Here is a 27000-nt window from a genome sequence, read left to right on the forward strand (position 1 = left end):
AATCCCAATGACATCAGTTCCTCTCGTGGCAACTCGGGTGGAGCATTTGCAAAGTGCCCAGAGTAAGACTCTGAGCTACAGTCCCGGCATTTGAAAAGGGAGAGGAGAAAGAAAGTACTGGGGTGGGGGGGAAGAAAGCATGAGTACTAACTCGAACGTGTCGAGCATGCAGCGGATGGTGGAGCAGCTGAAATTCGAGGCAGGGATAGAGAGGATGAAGGTGGGTTGAATGAAACGCGTGGATACAACTCGTTACATTTTGGAGCGAACGCCAACCTTCTATTCCCGGGAATCCGGCAAAGGGACCTCAACAAATTGTATCCCACTAAGGAGGGAGCGGGAATAATGGATGGCATTCATTTAGTTTCACTGTGCACTCCGTGTTAAAATAGATTCATCTCCCTTATACAGCATTGCAAAACCTCGAAGCAGAGGTACAAAAGTTATTCCCCTCCCAGCAATATAGTTGCACAAAAGCGACAGTGCAGCCCCCCCCCCCCCCCCCCGATGATTCATCCAGCCTCGAGTTTTTTCTTTCCCTAAAATACCTTTTCTGACCGATCATCTCACAAGTGGTTTGCATTCTTTAGAGAACCGCGAATGTAGTTTTTGATTTCGTGCCAGACAGAAGCCTGTTTATGTTGCTGGGCTCCGGCCTGCCTGGAACTTTGTATAGTCAGGCAGTTCAGAGCAGAGCTGAAGGCATCTCTGCATTTACACAATCGGCCAACAGAAATTCAAGTGTACCAGAGTGCAAAGAAAGGCTTGTATTTATATAACGCATTTCAATAGGATGTTCCAAAGCGCTTCACAGCCCTCTTTGAAATATCAACACAAAAAGCTGAACATATCCAGAAGCTCAGCTTCTGTACAGATGGCGATAGTTAGCGTTTCAGGTCTCACCAGAACTTTTTAAAGAGCACTCGATGTCGCATTTATCTTATTTGTGTTTATAAATGCAAGAAGAGTAGCATCTATTTTTACCACAGTGGTTGTTCATTAGCATCTTTTCAACCAGAACTGGTGAGGTTCATTTACCAGTTCAGCGAGAATTCGGCTGTATGCAGGGAATGTCAGAGGTGCTGGGGCCTAGCCTAAACATTTTGAACATATTTTTCCATTTTGTATCCTTCATAAACTTCAGCCCCTCTAATGTTGTTTCTATCCTAATCTGGATTGAGTGTCACCCATCTCAACACACATCAGTCTATTTTGGTGAGGACTGTCTTTTGAAAACCCTTTCACAGCCTTTGGTTTGGCCTCAGCTGGAGTGTTACACCCACTGTGCAGTGGGCCCAGTGGTTAGCTCTGTTACCTCACAATGACAGGGACCCAGGTTCGATTCCAACCTGTCTGTATGGATGTTTGTATGTTCCCACCTTGTCTGCTTGGGTTTCCACTGGTGCTCTGCTCCTCCCACAATCCAAAGATGTGAAGGTTCAGTGGATTAGCAATGGGGAATGCAGGGTTACAGACTGGGAGTGGGTTTGAGTTGGAAGCTGTTCAAAGATTCAGCTAGACTTGATGGGCCAAATGGTCTCTACCTGTACTGTAGTGATTCTATAATTCTAAGATCTACATCTGGACATTGCACTTTACGAAGGATGTGAAGCCATTAGTGAGTCTAGAAAGATCCACAAGGGTAGGTGAGGGACTTCAGTATCGCAGACAGACTGGAGAAGGTGGGACTGCTCTCCTTTGAGAAGCAAAGACTGAGAAGAGATTGAATATGGATATTCAAAATTAGGAGGGACCAGGACAGAGTAGATACGGAGAAACTATCCATTTATGGAAAGAGTCGAGAATGAGAAGGTAGAGATTTAAGGTAATTGGCAAAAGGAACGATGGCAATCAGGAATGCGTTGTTTAAGAATGCAGTGGAAATAGGTTCAATCAAAAGGGAATTGGATGATTATCTGCAAAGGAACAATGTGCAAGGAAAGGCAGGGGAATGGCAGTAGATGAATTGTTCCTGAGGAGAAACAGTATAGACCTGAAGGGCCAATGGCTTCCTGTGCTGTAACAATGGGGTTATTCTCTCATCTGTCTGAAGGTTGGAGAAAGTTACACAGCCACTCCGCACTCCTGTAACTCTGTGATTCTTTTATATATCCAGTTTTCATTTTGTACCTTGTGCCGGCCTGGAGTCCTACAATCTGGAATTTCTACCATAAAATGTCCCTTTTGCTCCTTCTTTAAACGTTGCTTGAGCCCACCCTTGATCAAGAGGCCACAAAATTCAAGAAAGGTTCACCAAATAAGGCAGCGTGTTTGTGTCGAGAAACAACTAATGTTTTGAGTCAATGATGACCCTGCACTGGAACTGAGTAAAGATAGATATGTTTTGATAAAAGTTTTGAGCAAATGAAAGGGTGGGGGGAAGGGAGCAAAATATCTAGATCCACATTGATCTTTCTGCTAAGTAGAGATTACTTCTTAGTATAGAGCAACCTACTGAGTCGTCTTAACAATTGCAAATCGAAATCTGATTAAACTATCATGAATCCTTAATAATGGAAGGCGCAGTCAAAATGATATTGTCTGTGTCATGATGTAAAAATGTTTCTTGGGAGAAAACAGGTGGAATTCACATTTTGACTATGGTAAAGTGCTTTGGGCATTTTGCAATGTGAAAGACGCTGTACAAATGCATATTCTAATAACCTAGTTTAGGGATTGTAAATTGCTCCTTTTTACAGGGAATGCAGGAGATTTCTGCGTCTTTCTCGTTCCTCCCAAAATAGCTTTAATTTTTGATGTTAAGATTTGACAATAGCTCCACAATGAGATTCTCATATTTAACATGCATTAGTTCAGATTTAGTGTTCTGCAGCGATTGGATTGAAGAAAAGTTGAATGTGCAGTTTTTAAAAAGTGTGTAGGGTTAAGTTTATTGACTCAGGTTTTGCAGCTGGTGTCCCTGGGCTGTCTATGGCTTCAGATCTTTACATTTCATGTTAACTTCCTCGTTTATTTTAGTCTCTGATCAAAAATGTTTGCAGTGATGGCATTTCCTCCTTTTGGGGAACGCAGACTCTTCAGAATGATTGGATGGATATTGAATATTTGCATCAGAATCAATACTTGCAGCCAGTCACCACAGATCCTTTTTCTTTATTGAAAGATTCAAAAGATTTATTTTTAATCTCAGAAAAAATGGCAACTTTGATCTGGGGGGGGGGGAGTCCCTGACCAAACGACTTTTACTGAGTCCACTTCTGTCTTAAATAGAAATTTCTACTTGTTATAGAATCTGAATATGCCAACCCTCTCCCCTCATACATTATCAGTTTTGGATTTCCCCTGAAATTAGCATTCTTGTGAATTATCCTATTAAGTGCAAATCAACATATTTGAATAAAATGACTTTTTTCAGCAATTGTCAAGCTCAGTACCACTGAACACCTGCTTCAGACTTGCGTGGTTATAGCACTGAAGGAGGCTGTTTATCTCATTGTGACTGTGTTGGCTCCCTGAAGGAGAAATTCACCTAATGTCACTCATTTATTTTATCCTATAACCTTGCAAATGTTCCCTTTTCAGGTATTTGTCCCTTTCTCTACTATTGAATCAGCTTCCTTTGACCTTTTAGGGTCATCAATGGTCACTGAGTAAAACAATTCTCCTGATTTCCTTTTGCTAATTTCTTAAATTTAGTCATCAACCCTCTTGTCATCCTCAATGCTGAGTAACGACTGTAGAAATGGCAACAAGAATTGGATAACAACCAGCACTGAGTTAGCAAGAGATTAGATAATGTTCACATCACAAAAATCCCAGTAAATGGCCATGTGCAATACCTTTTTGAAGCATTGTCAAAGTTATAATGTAGGAACATGGTAGGTTTGCACGCAGCAAACAGCACGCAGACTATGACGAGGCAATTTGTCATAGTGGTATTGAATGAGGGATATTGGGCTGGTCACAACTGCCCAGCTGCCCTTAAAGATTTTGCCTTGAAATCATTTAAATCCACCTGAGGGGGCAACTGAGTTTACTGTCTTATCTGAAAGCCAGCACCTCTGACAATGCAGCACTCCTTCAATATTGCATTAGAGAAGTAGCCAGTTGTGTTGTAGGACGGACTCAAAATCAGTAATTCAGAGACTCTGTTTATATAGATGCCTGAAATATACTGTTTGCTCAGAATTACTATTTATACTTAACCACAAGGTCAGAAGTTTGCTTCATTGTTGAAAGCTGGAGATCGTAATTCACATTCTGTACAAGTCAATGTTGTTTGTTAGTATAAAACGTTTGTTCATACAGAATGTGAATTTTACCGGAAAATGAGATTTGTTGCGAAAGCTTTTCACCTTGCACACATCAGGAGAAATGCAAGAAATTTCAAATATCTCCACCATCCCTCTGCAGTATGAGGTTTTGAGATTTGGTATTCTTGTGGTTGTTCTTCCAAGTGCAAGATGGAAACCTCTAGCAACATATTTGCCTTCTCAACAACATACAAGTCATTGTTTTGGTGATTCTGCAGCTGAACTTAGGAATCAAATTAGCATTTCATTCCTTTTTTTTGCCTGTCCTCAACTCTTAAATTCTCATATAATTTGCCTCCCTTCTTCTAGATTCCCACTCCAGGTCTCCATTTAGTGGGTGTATCAGGGGACTGCACACGATAAGCCCCAAATTAGCTGTTTTTTGGGGAACTGAGGCATAGTGTATGTGGCTGATGGATGTTTTGGAGTTTTATTTCAGTTACAAAATGGGAATTGTGACAGATCTCCTGAGTACAAGTTTAGATGCTACATGTAATTTTACATTATTACTGATTTCTTTTAAAATTAAAATAAAATTATCGCAACTGAATGTCTGTAGTAAGAGTAGAATAAAGCATCAATGAAAATGGTTGGATTAACACCACAGGGAATGGGTGAGATGAATCGTATAAATGCAAAGGAAACAAGATGCATATGTGAGGGCGAAGGAGAGAGAAGGATATGTTGATATGGTGAGATGAAGAGGGGTGACAGCAGGCTCCAGTGGAATATTGCAACCGATAGGGATTATTTAGGACAAACTGTCTGTTTGTCCAGGGCAATCCTGTTCATGCTAAAATTTGTGACCTTTAATTCGATTCAATTTTTCTTCTATTTAAAACAATTCTTTGCACTAGTATAGAGTGGATGTGGGGTGTTGATAATGGCAGAATGTAATGGGTGTGTGTTCTGGATCAAACCAGAACCCCATGAAATATTTCATGTAAGTAGCCTAGACCCTCACGTTTTCTTATTTTAAAGCTATATGTGAAGTGCCATCTTCCAGATATGAAGCAACTGGTCAAACTACTCGATATTAAGTAAAACAATCTATTTAAACACGATAGTTAAACTACAAACAAAAGAGGAATTTAGAATAACTTAACAATTGGAAAACTTAACCAAATAATAGTTAACTATCACTAATTAACTGTTCCAATATAGTAACATTCCTTAAACACACCTTTTGGCAAAGACACAGATTCTCACATGTAATTCTTCAATCCAGGAGGAAAATTCAGAGAAAGCATATCGGTCATGACATATCCACTGAAGTTTTCAACTTTTGAGACCCCAAAGGCTTCTGAAAACTAAACCTAAAAACTAAAAAAAAAACCTAGAAAGCCTGGCCTGAGAGAGCTGGTCACACCCAGGCTGCTTCCATTGTTCCAACTTTTTGGGAAAAAAAACCCAGGGTGCCTCAAATTTTACTTTCACAGAGACCTCTGCCTTAAAACCCCATCAAAGAAAAACCAGGACAAAATAACCTCTTAAAGTGACAGCATCATCACAGTGAGCTTGTGACGTGTATACAAACTTGGAAGAAAATAAGAAGCTGATTGTCCAGATTGTTGAAACTTTAAAGAGTAGAGACTAAATCATAGATTTTTTTTAAGCAACAAACCCACGAATTCTGAACTCAAAAGCTGTCTCCACAACCCCCTCTGATGCGTTCAATGCTTTCTGTGCTCAGTTTGAGCAGAATGTCAGTGGCCTGACAGCCCTGGATACACCTGTTCCCACGCTGAATGCTGCAGACGTCAGATCAGTCTTCCTGGGAGTCAACCCAAAGAAAGCGACTGGCCTGGACAGTGTCCCTGTCTGAGAACTCCGATCCTGTGTGGACCAATTGGCAGAGGTATTCACCAACATCTATAACCTCCCTACAAGCCAAAGTACCCACCTGCTTCAAGAAGACCACCATCAAACTGGTGGCTCTGACCTCAATAATCATGAAGTATTTAGAGAGGCTGGTCATGGCCCACATCAACTCCAGTCTCCCAGTCTGCCTCGATCCCCTACAATTTGCCTCCTGACATATAACAGGTCCTCAGCGGATGCCATATCCCTGACCCTGCACTCATTCCTGGCATATCTGGACAAGGACACCTATGTCAGACTCCTGCTTATTGACATCAGCTCCACCTTCAACACCATTATCCCCTCTGGACTGATCTCAAAACTCAGACCATGGTCTTGGCTACACCCTCTGCAACTGGATCCTCAGCTTTCTGACCCACAGATTGCAATCAGTTAGGATAGGTAACTGCACCTCATCCACAATAACAATCAATACTGCAGCACCCCCAAGGAAGTGTTCTCAGCCCCTTACCGTACTCCCTGTACACCCATGACTGTGTTGCCAAATTCCAAATGAATGCCATCTACACAATCGCTTACAATACCACTGCAGTAAGACGGATATCTAACAATGATGAGTCAAAATACAGAGGGGAGATAAGAGGTTTTGGTGATGTGGTGCAGTGAGAACAACCTCTCTCTACATCTGCAAAACTAAAAACTGATCATTGACTTCAGAAAGAAAGGAGGAGCACACGCCCCATCTACATCAACAGAACTGAGATTGAGAGTGTGAACAGCGTCAAGCTCCTTGGAGTGACGATAACTGATCACCTTTCCTGGACTTCCCATGTAGATGTGATGGTCAGGAAGGCACAACAATGCTTCTACTTCCTCAGACAGCTCAGGAAATTTGGCATGTCCATAAGGACCCTCGTCAGCTACTACAGATGAACCATTGAAAGCACATTGTCTGGGTACATAACAGCCTGGTATGGAAACTGCTTTGCCCAGGACCATAAGAAACTATAGAAGATGGTGTGCACAGCCCAGGCCATCACGGAAGCCAACCTTTCTTCCATGGACTCCATTTACATGGCTCGCTGCCACAGAAAGGCTGCCAACATCAAAGACCAATCGCACCCCAGTAATGATCTCCTACAACCTCTTCCATCAGGCAGAGAATACAGAGGCCTGAGCGTGCACACCAGCAGGTTTGGGAATAGCTTCTTCCTGGCTGTCGTTAGACTGATCGACTCTCTAGTCTCAAATAATCTTGGTCTTACTAACATTGATCTCACCTGGCACACACACCCTGTGCAATGTAACCTGTATGCCTCTAAGTGTGTTTTACAACCTCTGATCTGTGTATCTTTGCTTACTGCAATCTGCATGCACTGCTTGTAAGCAAAGGTTTTCACTGTACTTTAGTTCACGTTACAATAAATCAATCAAATGAAGAGACTGTAAAGATGCCTTTAGAGCATAAGAACAGGAGATGGCCAAGCAAAGCCATGAACCTGCTCTCAATTTAGTCCATTCATTGTTGCCCTTTATCCTAAGTTGATGAAACTGACTTGGCCAGGTTCCATCTTCGCTGTCTCATCATACTGTTAATATCTCTTGGCAGAACAAGGTCACCAACTCGGAGATCCTAGAGAATGCTGCTGCTTTCAGTATATGCTCATTACTGAGGTAACAGTGTCAGCACTGGCTCAGCCACATTCACCGGGGATGGGGGGTGTTGGTGCCAGTTATATACCCGAAGACTTTCTAGATGGTGAACTGGCCGTAGGGCCATGGCCTCCTGAACATTCCCATGTCCGCTACAAGTGAAGTCTAAAGCTGATGGACGTTGACAAGGGCAACATGGAGATGGCCACTGACAGCTGTGACCTCTTGATGTTGACAGTTTTGAGGGACATCAGAAAAGATAAGGCAGAAACGAGACATTGAGCTGGCTGAGAAGAGAGCTGGGAGAGAATCTTGCACCATCTCAGCCCACTGCCTTCCTCTGCAGCAAATGTGGCTATCTCACCTCTGGAGGGCTGTGTTCCTGAGATCCCATCAGGCAATGTTTTACAGAAATCTGACCACCATTGTGTAAAGCATTAAGAGATGGAAAACAGTCACAGTTCCTAACCTTAGTTAGAGGTAAAAAGACTGCAGATGCTGGAATCCAAGGTAGACAAGCAGGAGGCTGGAAGAACACAGCAAGCCAAGCAGCATCAGGAGATGGTGAGTCAGACTAGGCCTGAAGAAGGGTTACACCCGGAACGTTGACTTCTCCACCTCCTGATGCTGCCTGGCTTGCTATGTTCTTCCAGCTTCCTTGTCTACCTTACATTTCCTAACCTTGGCTTTGTTCTGTAACCCACAACAGCCTTTTCTCTGACCCTGCTGTACATATTCTGCACAGTGTTTATCATATTCTCTTTTTGTCTACTAGTAACTTTCAGTAAACTAGCAATAAAATGGGCTGCATTTCCAAGTATGTAATTGATTATTAATGTTTGTCAAAACTGTGAAAATGAGAGTATGCATGAAAGATCTCCAGTGGAATATAAGTCATATCCTAATTAATCATGTTACAGTTTTCACTACCCTGTAAATATTTCATGCATTCTTCTGTAAGGGAAAACATGTGGAAATTTTGGATCTTTAACAAACAGAGAGCAAGAAAGGTAGAGAGAACTCATTATGTGCAAAAAAAACAGCAGTATTAATCTCTAATGGAGTAGTGGATAATTTATTGTTACATTACACACATGAAACTTAGAAGAATGAGAGGTGACTCTATTGAAATGTAGAATTTTTCAGGAATTGGTAGAGTTGATCCTGGGAGAATGTTTGTTTTCTCTTCAAAATAAGGGGTCTCCCATTTTAAAAAGGTAATGTAGTGAAATTTCTTCTGCGGATTGTTAACTCAGCAGTAGAGGCTGGTCAGTGTATATATTCAAGGCTGAGTTAGAGTTTGGATCGACAAGGAAGTTGAGAGTTATGGGGATTGAGAAAGTGGAGATGATTCCTCAATAAAAATCACCGTGATATTATTCAATCTTCTTCAAAGGACCAAATGGCCAACTCCTGCTATTTCTTGTGTTCAATGGATGCTCGTGTACCTCGACATAACTGCTTCTTACTTCCATATGTAAATACTTGAACGTGTTCAGAATGTTTAGGGAGTTTGAATGGAATAACCGGACATACTGTTTCCAGTGCAGGTGGGGTTAGTAATCAGGGCAGGGGTTTAGGGAAAATAGCACGAGGGTAGAGTATGTCTTTTCTTCAGAATGGGGATTTTTTTATGTAGGCTTTTGACAGAGAGGTAGCAAGACAACAGATAGTGTCGAGGCCAGTGTAAAAGGAAAAGGGATTGTTAATGATGGTGAAAGAGAGAGATGTAAAATGTGTCTAAATTAAGGTGTCAAAGGGAGAGAATGGGTCCTGTACTGAGGCGAGGCGGGGATGGACAGAGTGGATAATTGTATGGAACTGAAGAAAAGGATCAGCATTGCTTCCAATTTCCATCCTCTCTCCTTCATCTGGTCTATCTCTGACTTTTCCCTCCCTGTCCTTGACTTCACTATTTCAATTTTTGGGGATAGGCTGTCCACCAATAGCCATTACAAACCCACAGTTACCCTGACTGCGCATCCACATACCCTGCTTCTTGCCAGGATTGCATTCCATTCTCCTAGTTTCTCCATCTCTGTTGCATCTATTCTGATGATTTCATTTTCCACCAGGCTGCCTCCGACATGATCTCCTTTTCTCCTTTTTCCTTGACTGAGTATGATCCATCCTGCCCATTATGATTGACAGGGCCTTGTCTGACCTATTTCCCGTACTTTTACCTTCACCCTTTCCCCTCTTTCCCAAAACAGCAATTGGGTTCCAATTTCCACCCCATTAATCTCCACATTCAAAGGATTACTTTATGTGATCTACTTTACATTAGTGAGATCAAATGCAGGTGGATGACCACTTTTTGGAACACTTCGGCTCTGTCTGTAGGAGGGACCCCATCTTCCAGTCACCTGCCAATTCAATATGTGTGACATGCTAACATTTCTGTCTTGGGACTGATGCAGTGTTCCAGTGAAGGACAGTCCAAGCTCAAGGAATAATATTTTATTTTCCACTTAGGTACTTTGATGTCTCGAGGTCTCTGTATTGAATTCCATAAATTCAGAAACTACCTGCAAAGTGTCTATTCTCCATTTTTCTTCCATTCTCCCCTCCCCCAGGCTTGTTTGCATCTTGTTTACTTTGCTCTTGAAGTAAGGAGAACCTATTCTCTCCCTATCACACCTTAAATTACCCCCATCTGTTTTTCTCTTTCATCACAATTAATAGCCCATTTGTCTTTTTCACTGGGTCCTTACACCATCTGCCATCTTTATCCTGTTCCACCACTGTCAAAAGTATACCAAAAAGTTTTCCAACTCCTCTCCAGTCTGAAGAATACTGAAAACGTTAAATTTGTTACTCTCTCCACCAATGTTGCCATACCTGTACAGCATTCTCTGTATTTGTTTCAGATTTCTAGCATCTACTCTTTTATTTTAAAAAAAAAACCTGTAGACATTAAAACCTTCTTCATGCCACATTCATTAGAGCTTTGTCTGAAAGGATGATGGAACCAGATTTAGTCGTGACCTTCAAAAGAATATTGAATAAATGGTTGAAAATTTGTAGGAGGAGATGGGAAGCCATGAGGGGAGGTAAGTGGTCCTAACTGGATAGCTCCTGAAGAGCCAGCACAGGCACAATGGGCAGGATGGCTGTTTCTTTGCTCTATAGTTCCATGTCCTTATTGACTCTCTTCCTCCTCCCCATTTGCTGTTCCCGAAAAAGTTAGAAGCACCCAGCCATGTTCTCATGACTGCACAGCCTATTCACTCAGATAATTAAATCAAATCAAATAGCAAACACGTTAGCCTGCAGCAATAGTAATATAATGGAGCTTTTAGCTCCTGACTGAAACTGGGCTTGATCTGGAATGGGACAACTCTCAGTGGACAGGTAAACACGGAGCAGAGGAACTATTTCTGAAACTATGAGGCCGTCACACTGTCCCCTTTATGGATGATGATCATTTTTTATGCGTTAGCTCTCTAATTGGTCAACTCCCAAGGTGATTAGTGACCTGAAAATTATATTTTATGAGCTGTCATTTAAATGATTTCTGAGGAGTGAAACCTCCCCCGTAGCTGTAGATTCTAATCTTGCATGAGATGCTACACTGTAACGAATGCCTTGGTTGAAGCTTTTAAATGTTCTGCTGATTCTACTGTGGGAGAGAGAAAACATCTCAATCTTTCAACAATAGAAAATGAAAACACATTTGGGAGGTATTTTGTCATTTTTGCTCTTTTTCTTTTCTGGTTCCAACAATACTTTTAACATGTATTTGAATAGGTCATCAGTTTGTAGACTGAGGCACCATAGAAAGAGCTCATTCGGCCCATTGTGACTGTGCCAACGCTTTGCAAGAGCTATCCAGTTATTTTCCACTCGCCAAATCTTTGCAAGCAGCCCTGCAAACTTCTCCCCTTCAGATACTTATCTGATTTCCTTTAGAAAATTATGATTGACTCGGATTCCAGAGTCCCTTCAGGAATTATGTTCCTATCCCATCAGCTTGAGAATTCAATTCAATTAATCATATCAGCCGGGAATGGTGAGCTTATATTGGCAATCGTGCCATTGTGAAACTATTGGATTGTCATTAAAAACCTGTCTGGTTTATTCATCCTCTTGTCGGAAGGAAATTATGTGATCCCTAACGTGCGGCATTGTGATTCACTCTGACTTGCCCTCTGAAATGGCCTAACCAGTCACTCAGTTGTTTTCAGGAATCCTGTTCACCACCACACTCTTGGGGGTAATTAGGGATGGGCAATAATTTACTTGATTCATTCATGGGATGTGGGTGCAGTTGGCAAGGGAAACATTTGTTGCTTATCCCTCTCATTGCCCTTTGAGTGAGTGACCAGCGGTGTCTGTTACGGTGGGACTTAAACCCATGATCATTGAGCCTGGGCCTCTAGATTACTTATCCATCAACATTGCCACCACACCACTATCTCCCCACCTAAATGCTGACTTTGCTCATGATGTCCAAATCCCATGAATGAATATTAAGAAAACTAGAGAAATTGAAATTTGAATGCAGTGGGACTCTATTTTTAGGACCGTTTAAATACAGATTATTTTAAAAATGAGAAGGGAAGTCACTGTGTGTCTCAAATTGTAGGCTGGCTGATCAACTAATGCTGGATTTAGTCTCTGCACATGTTCTGTCTCAAAACTTGAGAAACCATTTTTTAGCAGTAATATATTGATACTTTTATTGGGCATTAAAATTAAATATTGGAGTTGTGGTCAAGGAAGAGTTGAAGTTCCTCCTTCACTTCTACAATCTTTTAGCTATTTGGATCTGTCAGTTAAATATAGTACCAGTCTGTCATTAAGGAGTTTGACATTAAATGCCAACATACTTAGATGCAGAGCAGTTCACAGGAGCATTTATCAGACAGGAATTTGACACTGAGCCATGCAATGATTTAGAATTAGAAGAATCCCTTTGGCCCAACAAGTTCACACCGACCTCCGAAGAGTATCCCACCCAAACCCATTCCCCATTACTCTACGTTTACCTCTGACTAATTCACCCAACCTACACATCCCTGAACACTCTGGACAATTTAGCATGGCCAGCTTTGGATCATTGGAGGAAACCGGAGCACCTGGAGGGAACCCACACAGACACCGGGAGAATGTGCAAACTCCACACAGACATTGCCCGACACTGGAATCGAACCCGGGTCCCTGACACTGTGAGGCAGAACCGATCTAAAACGACAATTTTGTTTACCTTTCCGCTTGATTTGAACTCATCCAAAGCTCTTCCTGTTTCCCAACTGGTTTTAAGTCCCGTTCGCCCATCAGCCCTCTGCTGACTGACCTACACTGGATTGTGGTTTTTTTATTTCACCTCACCCTCATTTTCAGTCACCTCCATAATCTCACCCTTTCCCTGTAACCTCTTATTCATCCTCCATTTTAATGGTTGATTTGCATACCTATCTCCATATATCTCCGCCTTTCCTCCCCAAATCTCTTACTACTTGGGGTAAAGCTTTTAATATTTTTGGACTCTTATCAATTGAAAACTGCTCGAATTTTATTTGCAATGCTGCATAAGCCTGAAGAATTCATAGAAATTAGTGACAGTGGTAACCCGTACTTTCAGTTATTAATAGTTCAGAAGGTACCAGACACTGAGCAATGCACGCAATCCTATATCTAGAAACTTGTGATATCTATGCAGGCTATTTCATGGCACCTCTCAATGGAACTTGAGTAAGTTTCCAAATTGAGTTATGCTGTAATTCTGAACCACTTATATAGTTTTCTTGAAATAGAACCAAGCATTGCATAATTCTTGTGTTTATTCAGTGGCCATCAGAAAGATTTTAGAATATATACAAACATTGAGGTGCATCCTAATCAACATCCTGTTTCAGTGTCTCAAACTTCAACCTTGACTACCCCCTCAGCACAAGCTAAATCCAATATTATTTCTATATCACTGTGACCAAAAGATTTATGAGCATATAGTTAAATGCACTTTTCCTTTTACTTGCATGGCTTGACTATAGTTTCTTTTGCATGAGCCAAGCTGTGGAGACTTTGTAGAGCTTCCAAATTTGCTTGGGGCCCAGATGCTAGAGTCTAACCTTGTTTCCAATAGAGAGATTTTCCCTTTGTGGGGAGAGGGTGGGGGCGGATGTGAATCGGACAAGGGAAACCTGAACTCTGTGCTGGTTCAAACAAACCTCTTTTTGACTGTGGCAGGGGCTTTAAACCGCAGTGTGGGAGTCATAAGTTTATGGTGTAGATACATAGACTCTGGAAGGATAATCTGTTAAAGTGTCACAGTGTGACTGTCTTTTAAATGGCCTGATCTCTGCATTTTTTGAAAAAGTGTCAGTGAGAGTTAAAAAATCTGTGTTCTATCAGTTACAATGACTGCCTCTTGGTAAGGATTATAAACAGTCTCCAGCGCATCCAAACCAGCACTGAGACTGACCATCGCCAGAGCCTGTAGCCTGTAACTGGAACAGGGAGGACAAAAATAGAGGGGAAGCAATATAAAGTAGCACCTACAGTGACATGCAACTTATCAACATTACATAGAATGTTTGGTTGATTTACAAAAGCTTTAATTATCTTAGCTTGGTTTGGAATTGGTCTGTGGGGGAGGGGTTCAAGGTTCCCAGCTAAGATTGGCAGCTCAAATAGCCTGGTGAGCACTTTGCTCTTTTTGATGTGGGGTTATGATGGGGATAACACACAGCCAGGACAAAGCCCCAGAGAACTTACCTATCTTGACATTCGGCCAGGCTTGTTGCCAGCTCCAGCTCAGAGGGCAATGGGCCAGAATCTAACCCACTCCGTATGTCCCAGAGTGAAAGGTGGGTCTGGTGGAACACTATCTACTGAGAAAGGTTTGCCTAATTGAGGAGTTTCCCAACTCAAGATACCCATGGGTGGCACAGTGGTTAGCACTGTTGTCTCACAGCGCCAGAGACCTGGGTTCAATTCCTGTCTCAGGCAACTGTCTGTGTGGAGTTTGCACATTCTCCCAGTGTCTGCGTGGGTTTCTCCGGGTGCTCCGGTTTCCTCCCACAGTCCAAAAATGTGCAGGTTAGGTGAATTGGCCATGCTAAATTGCCCGTAGTGTTAGGTGAAGGGGTAAATGTAGGGGAATGGGTCTGGGTGGGTTGCTCTTCGGAGGGTCGGTGTGGACTTGTTGGGCTGAAGGGCCTGTTTCCACACTGTAAGTAATCTAATCTAATCTCGTAAAAGTGAAAGTCTTGCCTTGGGTGTCCAATTGTTGTTTCACTTTTAAAAACAATGTAGAACAAAAATTCACATTTCCCAAAATAGAAACAGAAAATTCTAGAAGTACCTCACCATTTCAGGGAGCAGTTATGGACAGAGAAGCAGTCAGCATTTTGGATCCATAACCTTTGTCAGTTGGAAAATGTTGAAGATATAATTTTGAAGGAAATACAGAGGTAGGCATCAATTGGGGAAAGGATTAAGGAGGGAAAGGGAAAGACCTTATTGCGTCAATGCCCTGAAGTAGCCCAGAAATTTAAACCATTCTGCCTAGAACTTAAAAACACCAGAGTAGGACTTGGTTGCGAAGTGATTTACTGTTAAGGAAAACAGACACAAGTGGAACAGAAAGTGACTTTGCAATGGGAATATGCAGAAGAATGATGCCTGTGCTATGTAGAAGGAGCCCAAGCAGTTGGTCTAATTGGATAGTTCTTTCAAACACCTCGAACAAGCACAATGAGCCAAAAGCCCACCAATAATTCAAGCAATAATTCATAAATGTTTCAGTGATTAGCTTTGGGTGATCCACGAACTGTGTGGAGTTGTAAATGTGAGCTGTAGAAATACATTAGTTCATTACGTATAAATTTTGTGTATGTGACTCACTCTCGGTGAGTCATGTTTTCCTTGAAAAACTTTTAACAGGGAGCTATTGCCTCTGTGGCGTTGCTTTAACAAGAATTTTTTTTTTAAGTTTGCAGTACACAATTTTTTGGCTTTGGGCATACTGCGAGGAATGTGGGTTAAACCTGGAGTTAAACTCCGCATCGCACTGAGCTTTATTGTATGACTTAGATGCATCGGAATCAGAATTGATCTTTCAGGACTGGTTTTCCCCTTTCTGCAACATTGTTATGGCAGACTACAGTTGATCAGTATTTGCTTCAGCTGTGTCCAACATTTTGACTGGGATCTGAATCCCTGGCTCTGCATCTGCCAAAAACATAAAGGCACTAAAATGCATAATGTGCATCATTGACGTCTTTGGAGTTCTAGCTGCTTCTAGTTTGCACTTTTGTCAAATCACAATTAAAGGAGAGCTTCAGTCTTGTGTGTTCAGTGCTGACGTTTTGGGGATGTACAGCCAAAGCTTGAAGAAAAACATTACTGTTAAAGAAATTCTGATGAAGAGTCACCAGACTCACAATGTTAATTCTGCTTTCTCCCTGAAGATGCTGCCAAACTTGCTGAGTTTCACCAGCGATTTCTGTTTTTGTTTTCGCATCCACAGTTCTTTGCTTTTTTTCTGTTAAAGGTGAAACTGGCACAAAATTCCAGCTTCTGCAGTGGGGAAGTTTGTAGTAGGGCAGGGCAAAAGCGAGACTAGAACACACACTAAAGGGCAAAAATAAACACACTGGAATCAGCTAAGTGAACAACAACTTGCATTTATGTTGCACCTTTAATGTTGTAAAGCATCTCGAGCTATTTCACAGGAGTGGTTATCAAATGCAATTTAACACAGCTCCATAATGATCAATTCAGGTGACCAAAAGCTTTGCCAAAGAAGTAGATTTAGAGGAATATTTTAAAGAAGGGGAGCTTGATAAAAAGGCTAAAGGGTTTAAGGAGTGAATTCCAGGGTTTAAGGAGTGAATTCCAGAGTTTAAGGACCCAGGTAGCTGCGTTTAAAAACTGTTCAGGCATGCGATCACATGCCTGGAGTAGATGAGATTTAAACTCAGACCTTCTGTCCCACAGGTCAGGATACTGCTGTTGCTTCAGAAGACCCCTTTAAGTAGCTGTTTAATTAGTAAATTAAGGTCAAGTATCTCTAGGTCAGGGATTCAGGGGAGAAAGCACTCTTTGACACCCAGTTTACTCTGAAAGAGAAAACACTCTTTGGATAACGAACTAACATATTTATTTCTGTAGAGGTGTAGTTCTCCTGTTTGCCAATCGCATGAAAAATCCTTGGTTCAAAACCTGGTGGAAACATTATTAAAGAAAAAAACTGAGGAAAAATTGCATTGTTCCCATTTGTTGTTGAACATAAAGATGCACTGGCATTGCATATTGAAGGTGCTGTCTTTCTGAGTTGCTCGTCTGAGGATCTATCTGCTTGCTCGAGTGGCATAAAAGATCCCATGGAACTGTCAGAGAAGAATGGGAAGCTATTACTGGTGTTCTGGTCAATATTCATAAAGAGAAACTTATTCACATTGGCAGTGGGTTGTAGCTTTAGATCGGTATTCACAATGTGAGACATAAATCTAAAACTTCAATTGACTTCTGGTCTCACACCAACAGAACAAGCTGGGTACAAATTGTTGAGAATGTGAAAACCAGGTTTGATTAGATAGGTGAGCAAATTGTGGGAATTAAGTTGATGCCACATAAATTATAATTTATCTTTCTCCTCTGCTTTTGTGCATGAAATGCAATCAGACAATCTTTGTTTTAAATACAGGTTTCACAAGCTGCCACAGAACTCCAGCAGTATTGCGTCCAGAATGCCTGTAAAGATGCATTGCTGGTAGGATTACCTGCAGGAAGCAACCCCTTCAGAGAACCTAGGTCCTGTTCCCTTCTCTAAAATCAGGTACATCAAGCAGCCCTTAAGCTTAGCAGTTTCTGTCATATTTTATTGTCTTATGTGATACACTTTGAATAAACGGTCACTAGGACTCCTAGAACTTGTCTTTTTAACAAAGGACCATTCCTAGCTATCCCCCTCCCTGTGAGTTAAAAGAAAAGACATGTAACCAATTCAAGAAACTGACCAAGATTCCTTAGAATCCCTCACTGGCAAATCCTGAAAGGCCTTGACTGAGTGGTTAAGTGTCCCAAATCTTACCTATCTTCCGCCTCAATCGTTTGAACTGCGTACAGTTTGGGTCTCCTTATTTGAGAAAGGACAGAATAGCATTAGAAGCAGTTCAGAGAAGTTCACTCAATTGATTCTGGAGAATACGGGGTTACTTTAGGAGGAATGACTGGGCCTATATCAATTTAGAAGACTGAGAGGTGATCACCATTGTAATATGTATGATTCTAAGGAGTAGATGCTGAGATGTTGTCTCCCTCAGACCACAACCATATTATATAAAATAAAGATAAAATAGAATCAGAAAAATAAGGGACTCTAATTTAAAATGGTGATTGGGAGAATTACAATTTTGTTAGAAATACAATCCATATTCCTCATTGCCACCTCCTGCATTGCTCTTGCATGGATCAATCACCACCTGAGACAGTTGTTTTTATGACCAACCTCAATTTCTTTTTTTAAAAAAAATTAATGCAGCCCTACTCAACTGAACTGTTCAATTGCACATCATCAGTATATCAATAATTTTGAAGACTTGAATCAGATGAACTGTACATGCAGACCTTTACAGTGCATTCGAAGCTGGGCAAAATGTCTGTCTCTATGGCACAGTGTATTTGAAGCAACTTGAAGGTGTTGTTCATGGAATTATATCAGAATCTAGTTTTGCTTTTACTGTAGATACATATATTTGATCATTTTCTTCACAGTAACCAGGATAAATGAACTCTGAACTTGTTAATTTTAGATTTCATACCTTGAATTTAGTCTGCATCTTTCGAACATACGAATTAAAAGTAGGTTTTCCAGCCTCTCAAGTCAGCTCTGCCATTTGATTAAAGGGAAGAGAATTTCACACAGAAACAACCCTCAGAAAATAATTCTCCCCATCACCATCTTAAATTGCAGTCTCTTATTTTTCACATTCTATTTTATCTATTTTTCTAGTCTCTGGTTCTGGTCTGAGGGAGACAACATCTCAGCATCTACTCCTTAGAATCATAATGTTTCAATGTGATCACCTCTCTTCTCTGAACTGCTTCTAATGCTATTCTGTCCTTTCTCAAATAAAGACACTCAAGCTGTACATAGTTCAAAATGTGAACAAGAGTTCACACTATTACACATTATACTCTCTCTGCTAACTTTTTGCCCAATGAGCCCAAATCCCTTTGCAGATCCTTTATGTTCTGACAATTTACTTTCCTACCTATCTCTGCATTAATAGTAAATTGAGCAACTATAAATTTGACTCCATCTCCTAAGTCATTTAGGTAGCTGATGCCCCAGCACTGATTCCTGACCCATTCCACTGGTTACAGCTTGCCAACCTGAAAAAAGCTAATTTATTTGTACTTATTTGGAGTAATTTATTTGGCAGCACGGTGGCACAGTGGTTAGCACTGCTGCCTCACAGCGCCAGAGACCCGGGTTCAATTCCCACCTCAGGCAACTGTCTGTGTGGAGTTTGCACATTCTCCCCAAGTCTGCATGGGTTTCCTCCAGGTGTTCTGGTTTCCTCCCACAGTCCAAAAATGTGCAGGTTAGGTGAATTGGCCATGCTAATTTGCACGTAGTGTTAGGGGAAGGGGTAAATGTAGGGGAATAGGTCTGGGTGGGTTGCTCTTCGGAGGGTCAGTATGGACTTGTTGGGCTGCAGGGCTGTAAGTAATCTAATCTAATCTACTCTCAGCTTCCTGTTAGTCACGCAATCATCTGTCCATGATAATATATTTCTCCTTACACCATGAGCTCTATTTGTCCTTTGAGATGTTTCTGAAACATATTTGTGTTTATTTTGAGCAGAGTACCATCCTGTAATAATTAAAATTAGATGCAAAGTATTTCCTAATACCCCACCTCTTCATCTCTTAAGTTTTCTATAACACCCTGTCGCAGTCTGGTTTGTTTAATAACTTCCCTTTACGTAGAGCGTAAATGCACACTGGTCAGGCAAAATGGCCTGTTTCTATTCTGTATATTCCATATAAAAATGATTTCTCATTATTTTGAGTATATCTAGAGACATCGTCATATTTAACTCTTTTGCCTAATTTGCCTAATTTTCTGTTATTTTTGTTAATTACTGTAATCTTTCACAAATACTAGTGGTAACAATATAATCCTTGAGATACCATCTTGTTAAGATAAATGCAAATTGTCGCTTTGAAGCCATTATATTTCATCACGCGCTTCTCTAGAAAGAAAGATTCTAAGGAAATGATGCAGCATCCATGGCTAACTAAGGAAGTTAATGATGCCATCAAACTGTCATAAAAAGAGTATAATTCTGCAAAGATGAGAGGTCAGAAGATTGAAACATTGGACAGAATATAAAAAACAGCAAAGAATGTTTAAAAAATTAAGGATGAAATTAAGAGTTAAGGAGCAGGAGTATTAAACAAGGAGAAGAAAAACAAGAATTAGCTTATTCATATAAAATCAGATTGTAAGAGTTTATTTCAAAGAGCAAAGTGAGCACTGTTCCTCTAGAGAGTGTGTCCGGGTCATTAATGTAAAATAAAGAAATGGCAGAAAAATTGAACACATATTTTGCATCTGACTTCACTGAAGAGGATAATGAGAGTCCAGAGGCAGTATGTTCCTGTTAGTATGAAGGGCAAGATTAGTAGGTGTAGGGAATGTTGGATGACTGAAAATATTGAGGATCAGGTCAAGAGAAAGGAAGTCTATGGCAGGTATGGACAGCCGGGATTGAGTGAATTCCTTGAGCAGTATAAGGGTGGTAAGAGTTTATTCGAGAAACCGTCGGGAGGGCGAAAAGGGGACATGAGAGAGCTTTGGCAGATAGGGTTCAGGAGAATCCAAAGTGATTTTATAAATACGTTAAGAGCAAAAGAATAACTATGGAGAGAATCGGACCCCTTAAAGATCAAGGCCATTTATGTATGGAACCACAAGAAATGAGTGAGATAATAAATGAGTATTTCACATTAGTATCTACTGTAGCGAAGGAAATGGAAGGTAGAGAACTTGGGGAAATAAATACCGATATCTATTTAAGTGTCCATATTACAGAGGTGACGGTGCTGGACATCTGAAAACACACATAGATGGATAAATCACAGGAACCTGATCAGGTATATCCCAGAACTTTGCGAGAAGTTAGGGAAGTGATTGTTGTACTCCATGCTCTGATATTTGTATTATTAATAGCAATGGGATACCAAAGACACTAGAACAGCTAATATGGTGTCATTATTTAAGAAAGGTGGTAAGGAAAAGCCAGGGTACTATAGACAGATGAACTTGCTAGCAGTGATAGGTAAGTTGCTGGAGGGAATCCTGAGGGACAAGATTTACATGTATTTGGAAAGGCAAGGATTGATTAGGGATCATCAACATGGTTTGTTTGTGGGAAATCCTGATGAAGGGCTTACACCCGAAATGTCGATTCTCCTGCTCCTCAGATGTTGCCTGACCTGTGCTTTTCCAGCATTTACTGTAGGTGGTTTTTTTTGGACTGGAGGCATGTGACCAACGGTGTGCTGCAAGGATCCACTGCTTTTCGTCACTAATATAAATGATTTGGATGTGAATATAGGCAGAATGGTGAGTAAATTTGCAGATGACATCAAAATTGGAGGCGTAGTGGACAGGGAAGAAGGTTATCTTAGAGGACAATGGGACCTTGATCAGATGGGCCAAGGAATGGTAGATGGAATTTAATTTAGATAAATATGAGGTGTTGCATTTTGGTAAGGCAAACCAGGGCAGTATTTATACACTTAATGGTAAGGTCCTGAACAATGTTGCTGAACAAAGAGACAATGGAGTGCAGGTTCCTTGAAGGTAGTGTCACAGGCAGACAGGGTAGTGAAGACAGTGTTTGATATGCTTGCCTTTATTGATCAGTGCATTGAGTATAAGAGTTGGAATGTCATATTGCAGCTATAGAGGATATTGGTTAAGCCATTTTTGGAATACAGCATTCGATTCTGGTCTCCCTGCTATAGGAAAGATGTTATAGAATCACAGAGATGTACAGCATGGAAACATCCTTCAGTCCAACTTGTCTATGCCGACCAGATAGTCTAAATTAATCTTGTTCCATTTTCTAGCATTTGGTTATATCTCTCTAAACCCTTCCTATTCATATATCCATCCAAATGCCTTTTAAATGTTGTAATTGTACCAGCCTCCACCACTTCCTTTGGCAGCTTGTTCCATATATGCACCACCCTTTCCCTGAAAAAGCTCCCCTTAGATCTTTTTTAAATCTTTCCCCTCTGACTTTAAACCTATGCCCTGTAGTTTTATACTCCTCTAACCTGCGAGAAGATCCCACGTCTTTCTCTGGTATCTTAGCTATTTATTCTATCCATGCCCCTCATAATTTTATGAACCTCTATAAGGACACCCCTCAGCCTCCAACACTCCAGGGAAAACAGCCTCCGCCTAATCAGCCTCTCACTATAGCTCAAACTCTCCAACCCCGGCAACATCCTTGTAAATCATTTGTGAGCCCTTTTCAAGTTTAACAACATTGTTCCTGTAGCAGGGAGACCAGAATTGAATATAGTCTTCCAAAAATTGCCTAACCATTGTTCTATACTGCCACAACATGACATTTCAACTGCTATACTCAGTGCACTGATCAGTAAAAGCAAGCTTACTAAACGGTTTCTTCACTATGCTGTCTACCTGCAACTCCACCTTGAAAGAACCATGAGAGGGGTAAAATTTAAATGGAGAGAGATTTCAGAACTCTATAGTACTAAGGGACCTAGATATCCTGGTACCTGAGCCATATAAAGTTAGTATGCACATTCAGCAAGTGATTAGGAACATAAATGGAATATTGTTGTTTATTGCAAGGGGAATATTGTATTAAATAGAGAGTTGCAGAGAACTTTGATACTCCATCTGCAGCACTGTGTACAGTTTTGGTGATCTTATTAAAGAAAGGATGTTAAAATGTTAGAAGCAGTTTAGTGAAGTTTACTCGAATTATGCCATGGATGGCTTAATAATAAGGAAAGGTTCAGCCTCCATCCATTATAGTTTAGAAGATTAAGATGTGATCTCATTGAAACACAAGAAATCCTGAGGGGACTTGATGGTGTGGATGCTGAAAGGATATCCTCATGGGAGACTAGAACTAGGAGTCACAGTTTAAAAATAAGGGGTCTCCCATTTAGGATGAAGTATATTCTTCTGAGGGTCATAAGCTTTTGGAATGCAGAGGCTAGAGAATCGGCATAATTGAGAGGGAGGTAAGAAGATTCTTGACTGACAAAAGAATCAAAGGTTGTTGGGACAACAGACAACAATCAGATTAGCCATAATCTTATCGAATGGTGCAGCGTGCTCAAAGGGCTGAGTGGCCGACTCCTGCTTCTAATTATGTTCATCATCAGGATATATAAAGCTTCAAAACCTTTTGGGAATTTGTTTGGAATTGTCTTTTCATGATACTGACTTGTCACCTCATTTTTAAGAATCAATTGTTCCCAAAATGATGGGAAGCTGTTTGATATGACTTGTATCAAGTCTGAAGTTTCATTGTGTCTGAGTTGCTGTTATAATGGCCTGAAGCTTTACGTTACTAATGAGCAGTATCATGTGCTTTCCCAACTTTGGTGTAAACAAGCAGTGCCTAAGCAAGAACTTCCATCGGGCTTTGTCACTGAGTCATTTTCATTTGAGACACAATCTAATGAACTTAATTTTTAAAAAAACTGATTAGGGCAGAATTCTACATCTTGTCCCTGCCTCAGAGTTGGCTAGGAATACATCCTCTCTAATGGAGTGTTAATAGGCTGGAGGCAGGATTTCAGCTCCTTGTTGGCTAGTGTTCCACCTCAGTGGCTGATCAGATTGCCCAGAGGCTCTATAGTCCAAGTAGTGCCACCAAGAGCAGTGGCCACTTCCTTGGACCATAGCAGTCTGCAAATTCAAGTTCCAGAACCTAAATGGAGGCGAGTGGGATTCTTGCAGCATGGACAGGTTAGTGGGAATGAGGTTGTGAGGAAGACTGGGGGGGCTATGATAGCAAGACCGGGCAGAAGAGAATTACTGAGAGGAGGAAACAGTGTGAGAATGGAAGTGCCTCAAAATATGAAAAAAAGGTCAATGATGGAGTCTGAATTTGCTTCTGCCCAAAAACACCGCACAACTGAGCTGTGCAGTTCAGAAAGGATCCAAATTAGTTCTGTGCAATTATCAGGATTAACTGTAAGTGTGCACCATTTAATCTCAATGTCACTGTGATTCATGAATGGTAAAAATCGTACACTCAGTCTCAAGTATCTTTTAAAGACTCATGCTGAAGATAATTTGATTGTGAGTGAGAAGAGAATTGGAAATATATTTGAGTGTGGGTGAGGTCAGGGTTAGATTGGACATAGTGGTGATGCCTCCCATATTGAAATGGTCTGTCGGCACATGGTGTCCACAAAATGTGGGCAAGTTGGCAAAAGAGATTTGCAGGATTTGGTACTGAGAGGAGAGAAATTGAAACTCCTCTCAAAAGAACTCTTAATCATACATGTCAGTACTAGAATATAATAATGAAAAAGAAATTAATTGAGTTATTGTGTTCTAGTTGGTATGTTGTATTTGACCTCCAATAACTCCTGTGTTGGGTTAAACAATTTTTTTCCATAGATTCTCACATCTGTTGTAGATTAGTGACGTTTGATTACACAGAGGAAACTATTGTAAGGCAGATCCAGCCTGATTCATGCCCTTGGCCTTCTCTTTTGAATGACGTTCTTAGGAGTCATGGAGCTAAGTTTGCTTTTTGGATGGGAGCTGTTGTTGCAAGGAGCCCAGATTGTAGAATCAGGTTATAATAGCTTGCAGTTAATTTGCGTTTTTAAAATACACAAATGACCGAAGGTGCACTTGGTAAACTGTTTGGGAAAAAAAGAGAGATGTAATACTTATTTAACATCCCTGCATTTAATCCCTATTCATTTGTATTCATAGCATGGGAATGGCTTTGCTTCTGACAGGAGGATAAAATATGTTGTGTCATAAGTTAGTTGTAACATTAACCACTTTCATTGAAACAATGTGACCAAGATAACATAGTGAACAAATCCAAAGCCCGTCCCATGAGCATTATCAAACAAGATTAGTCACTGAACCACATCAGGAGATATTAGGAGAATTGATTTAAAATATTGATCAGAGAGTTAGATTTTAAGGAGTTTCTAGAAGGAGGCAGAGATGATCATCTGGATTAGGGAGGAAGCCACAAAGTGTAGGGCCTTTGTGGCTAAAGATGTAGTCACTACTTAGTGAAATAATTAAAACTGGGGATGTGTTAGAGGCCAGTACTGAGGCAAAGAGAAGGCTAAGCTGGAAGAGGTTAGAGATAGCCGGAGATGTCAGGCATTTGAAAAGCAAGCTGTGAATTTTAAAATTGAAAGAATTTATAAATATCAATGAGCATGGACATTGAGTGAATAACACTTAGTTTGAGTTAGTCAGTGAGGTTTTATCTGAAAAGGTAATTTTCCAGAGTTTAGTAATTAAAGCATGCTTGTATTCTTTCATCAGTTCTGTAAAATGGTCATTGATCTCAACATGAAGTCTGATTCTCTCACCTTGGGTGCTGCCAGAACTGTACTCTGTTTTTATTTCAAATTTACAGCATTCATTTTATTTTTGGTCCTGCTTTGATTTTTATTGCCCACTTATCTGTGTGAAATATTACCAAAAGGATATTATTTAAAACCCTTGAAACTTTACTTCGTACTTCAGAAAGTCTCCATGTCCTCTTATGCCTGCAAGCCATTTTCTGCTTCAAAGCTTTTTATCAGTCATCTGTTATTAGTTATCTCTCAGGACGTTTTGTTTAATTTTTATGATCTGTTCTCTCTTGCAGGAAATTGGATACTTTTGGAAGAAACCTGTCGATGACTAATGTTGCCTCTTTATGAAGAACATTTTTCCGTACTGTTATTTACTTCCTTCTTTGCCAAAACAATTTCTGTATTTATTAGTATCTATATAAGAGTTTCCTACTAATCTGGCAGTATTCTACCTTTTTGTGGAATATAAATGTTTTTGCATTAGGAACCTCTCAGCAGTGGGCAAGTTGGTGTCATAGAAATGCCTTATATTCAATTTGTAATATGCTTACAATTGGTTGAAGGGCAAGAGGTTTATTGTGTGAAATTGTTGGAATTTTGTTAAAACTAAAAACAATACAAAGATAATTATGCCTACATTTAATATCTTAATTATTATTTTAGTTATAGGTTAGTCAGTCCCATTATGGTTGGGTTTCTTGGAAGGAAAATTGTCAGTAGTGATGATGGGCCTCACTACATTTTGCTTTTCAAATGAGAATCTTTGATTAATGATTAGCAGCAAAATAACCCTGATGAATTTGGCATCAGCTCGCCAGTGCTATAGTTTATAATCTGCATTTGGAGTGTATTTAATTTTGCCTTTAAAAAGTAAGTAAAGTTTGTTCTAATTAAAGAAAATAATGCCACTTGAAGAGTGCATTGCCCACTTGGATAGTGGAGTACTGTCAAGTAAAGTTTGTGCATGTTATTGCTTTTTTTTACTGCCATAAAGATAAGCAGTCAAGATATAACCTAGGCCTCTACAGTGTTTATAGGTTATCAAAAAAAAACAAGTACAGGTCATTTACAAAACAAACACTTGAATGTTATTCACCAAGTCTTTCCAAAGAATTGTCACCATCCTTTTTGAGTTGCTGTGACATGGCAGGCATACAACTGCCTTAACATCTTACCTTTTTCTTTAATTATTAATTGTAACCAATCTTAACAATTATGTAGCACATTTGTGTGGTTTCATTAAATTTATTTGAAATAATTTTTTTTTAAAATGTGTTTTGTGATCTGGTGTGAAATGATTAGCTTGGTGAATCATGCAGTCTGGTCACATAACTGAAGTTCAGCCTGTACCTACCTTGCACGTGTGTTGCATTAGCACCAATTTTACATGAAATGACTTAAGCCTCAGTCACCCAAGATTGGAAATTTGTGTGTGTGCAGAGTAATGATTTCAATTATTTTTAAACCTGCTGTGCATGTGTAAACCTAAAACATTTATTAATTTGTTAGTTTAATGATTAAATATGTTTATTCCATTCCAAGATAATATAATTTGGAATTGCTTCAAAGATGAATGAATTTGGTAACAATCTGTTTAAGTATTTGAATTGTGACATGTAACAAATGCATGACTTGGAAAAGTTTTTTTTAAGTAAACAACTTTTTAAATGTA

General features: G+C 40.2%; 1 protein-coding gene across 1 annotated transcript; it reads left to right on the plus strand.

Moving 5' to 3' along the window:
- On the plus strand, positions 1-27000 carry gng10 (guanine nucleotide binding protein (G protein), gamma 10). The gene is made up of 3 exons (XM_043716098.2): positions 1-220; positions 17404-17535; positions 25622-27000. The coding sequence occupies exons 1-2, from the start codon at positions 140-142 to the stop codon at positions 17527-17529; spliced, it is 207 nt and encodes a 68-aa protein (XP_043572033.1). The 5' UTR covers positions 1-139; the 3' UTR covers positions 17530-17535; positions 25622-27000.

This window comes from Chiloscyllium plagiosum, unplaced genomic scaffold (assembly GCF_037043375.1).
Source record: "Chiloscyllium plagiosum isolate Xiang-an unplaced genomic scaffold, Cpla_swu_hap1 HiC_scaffold_2, whole genome shotgun sequence".
NCBI lineage: Eukaryota > Metazoa > Chordata > Chondrichthyes > Orectolobiformes > Hemiscylliidae > Chiloscyllium > Chiloscyllium plagiosum.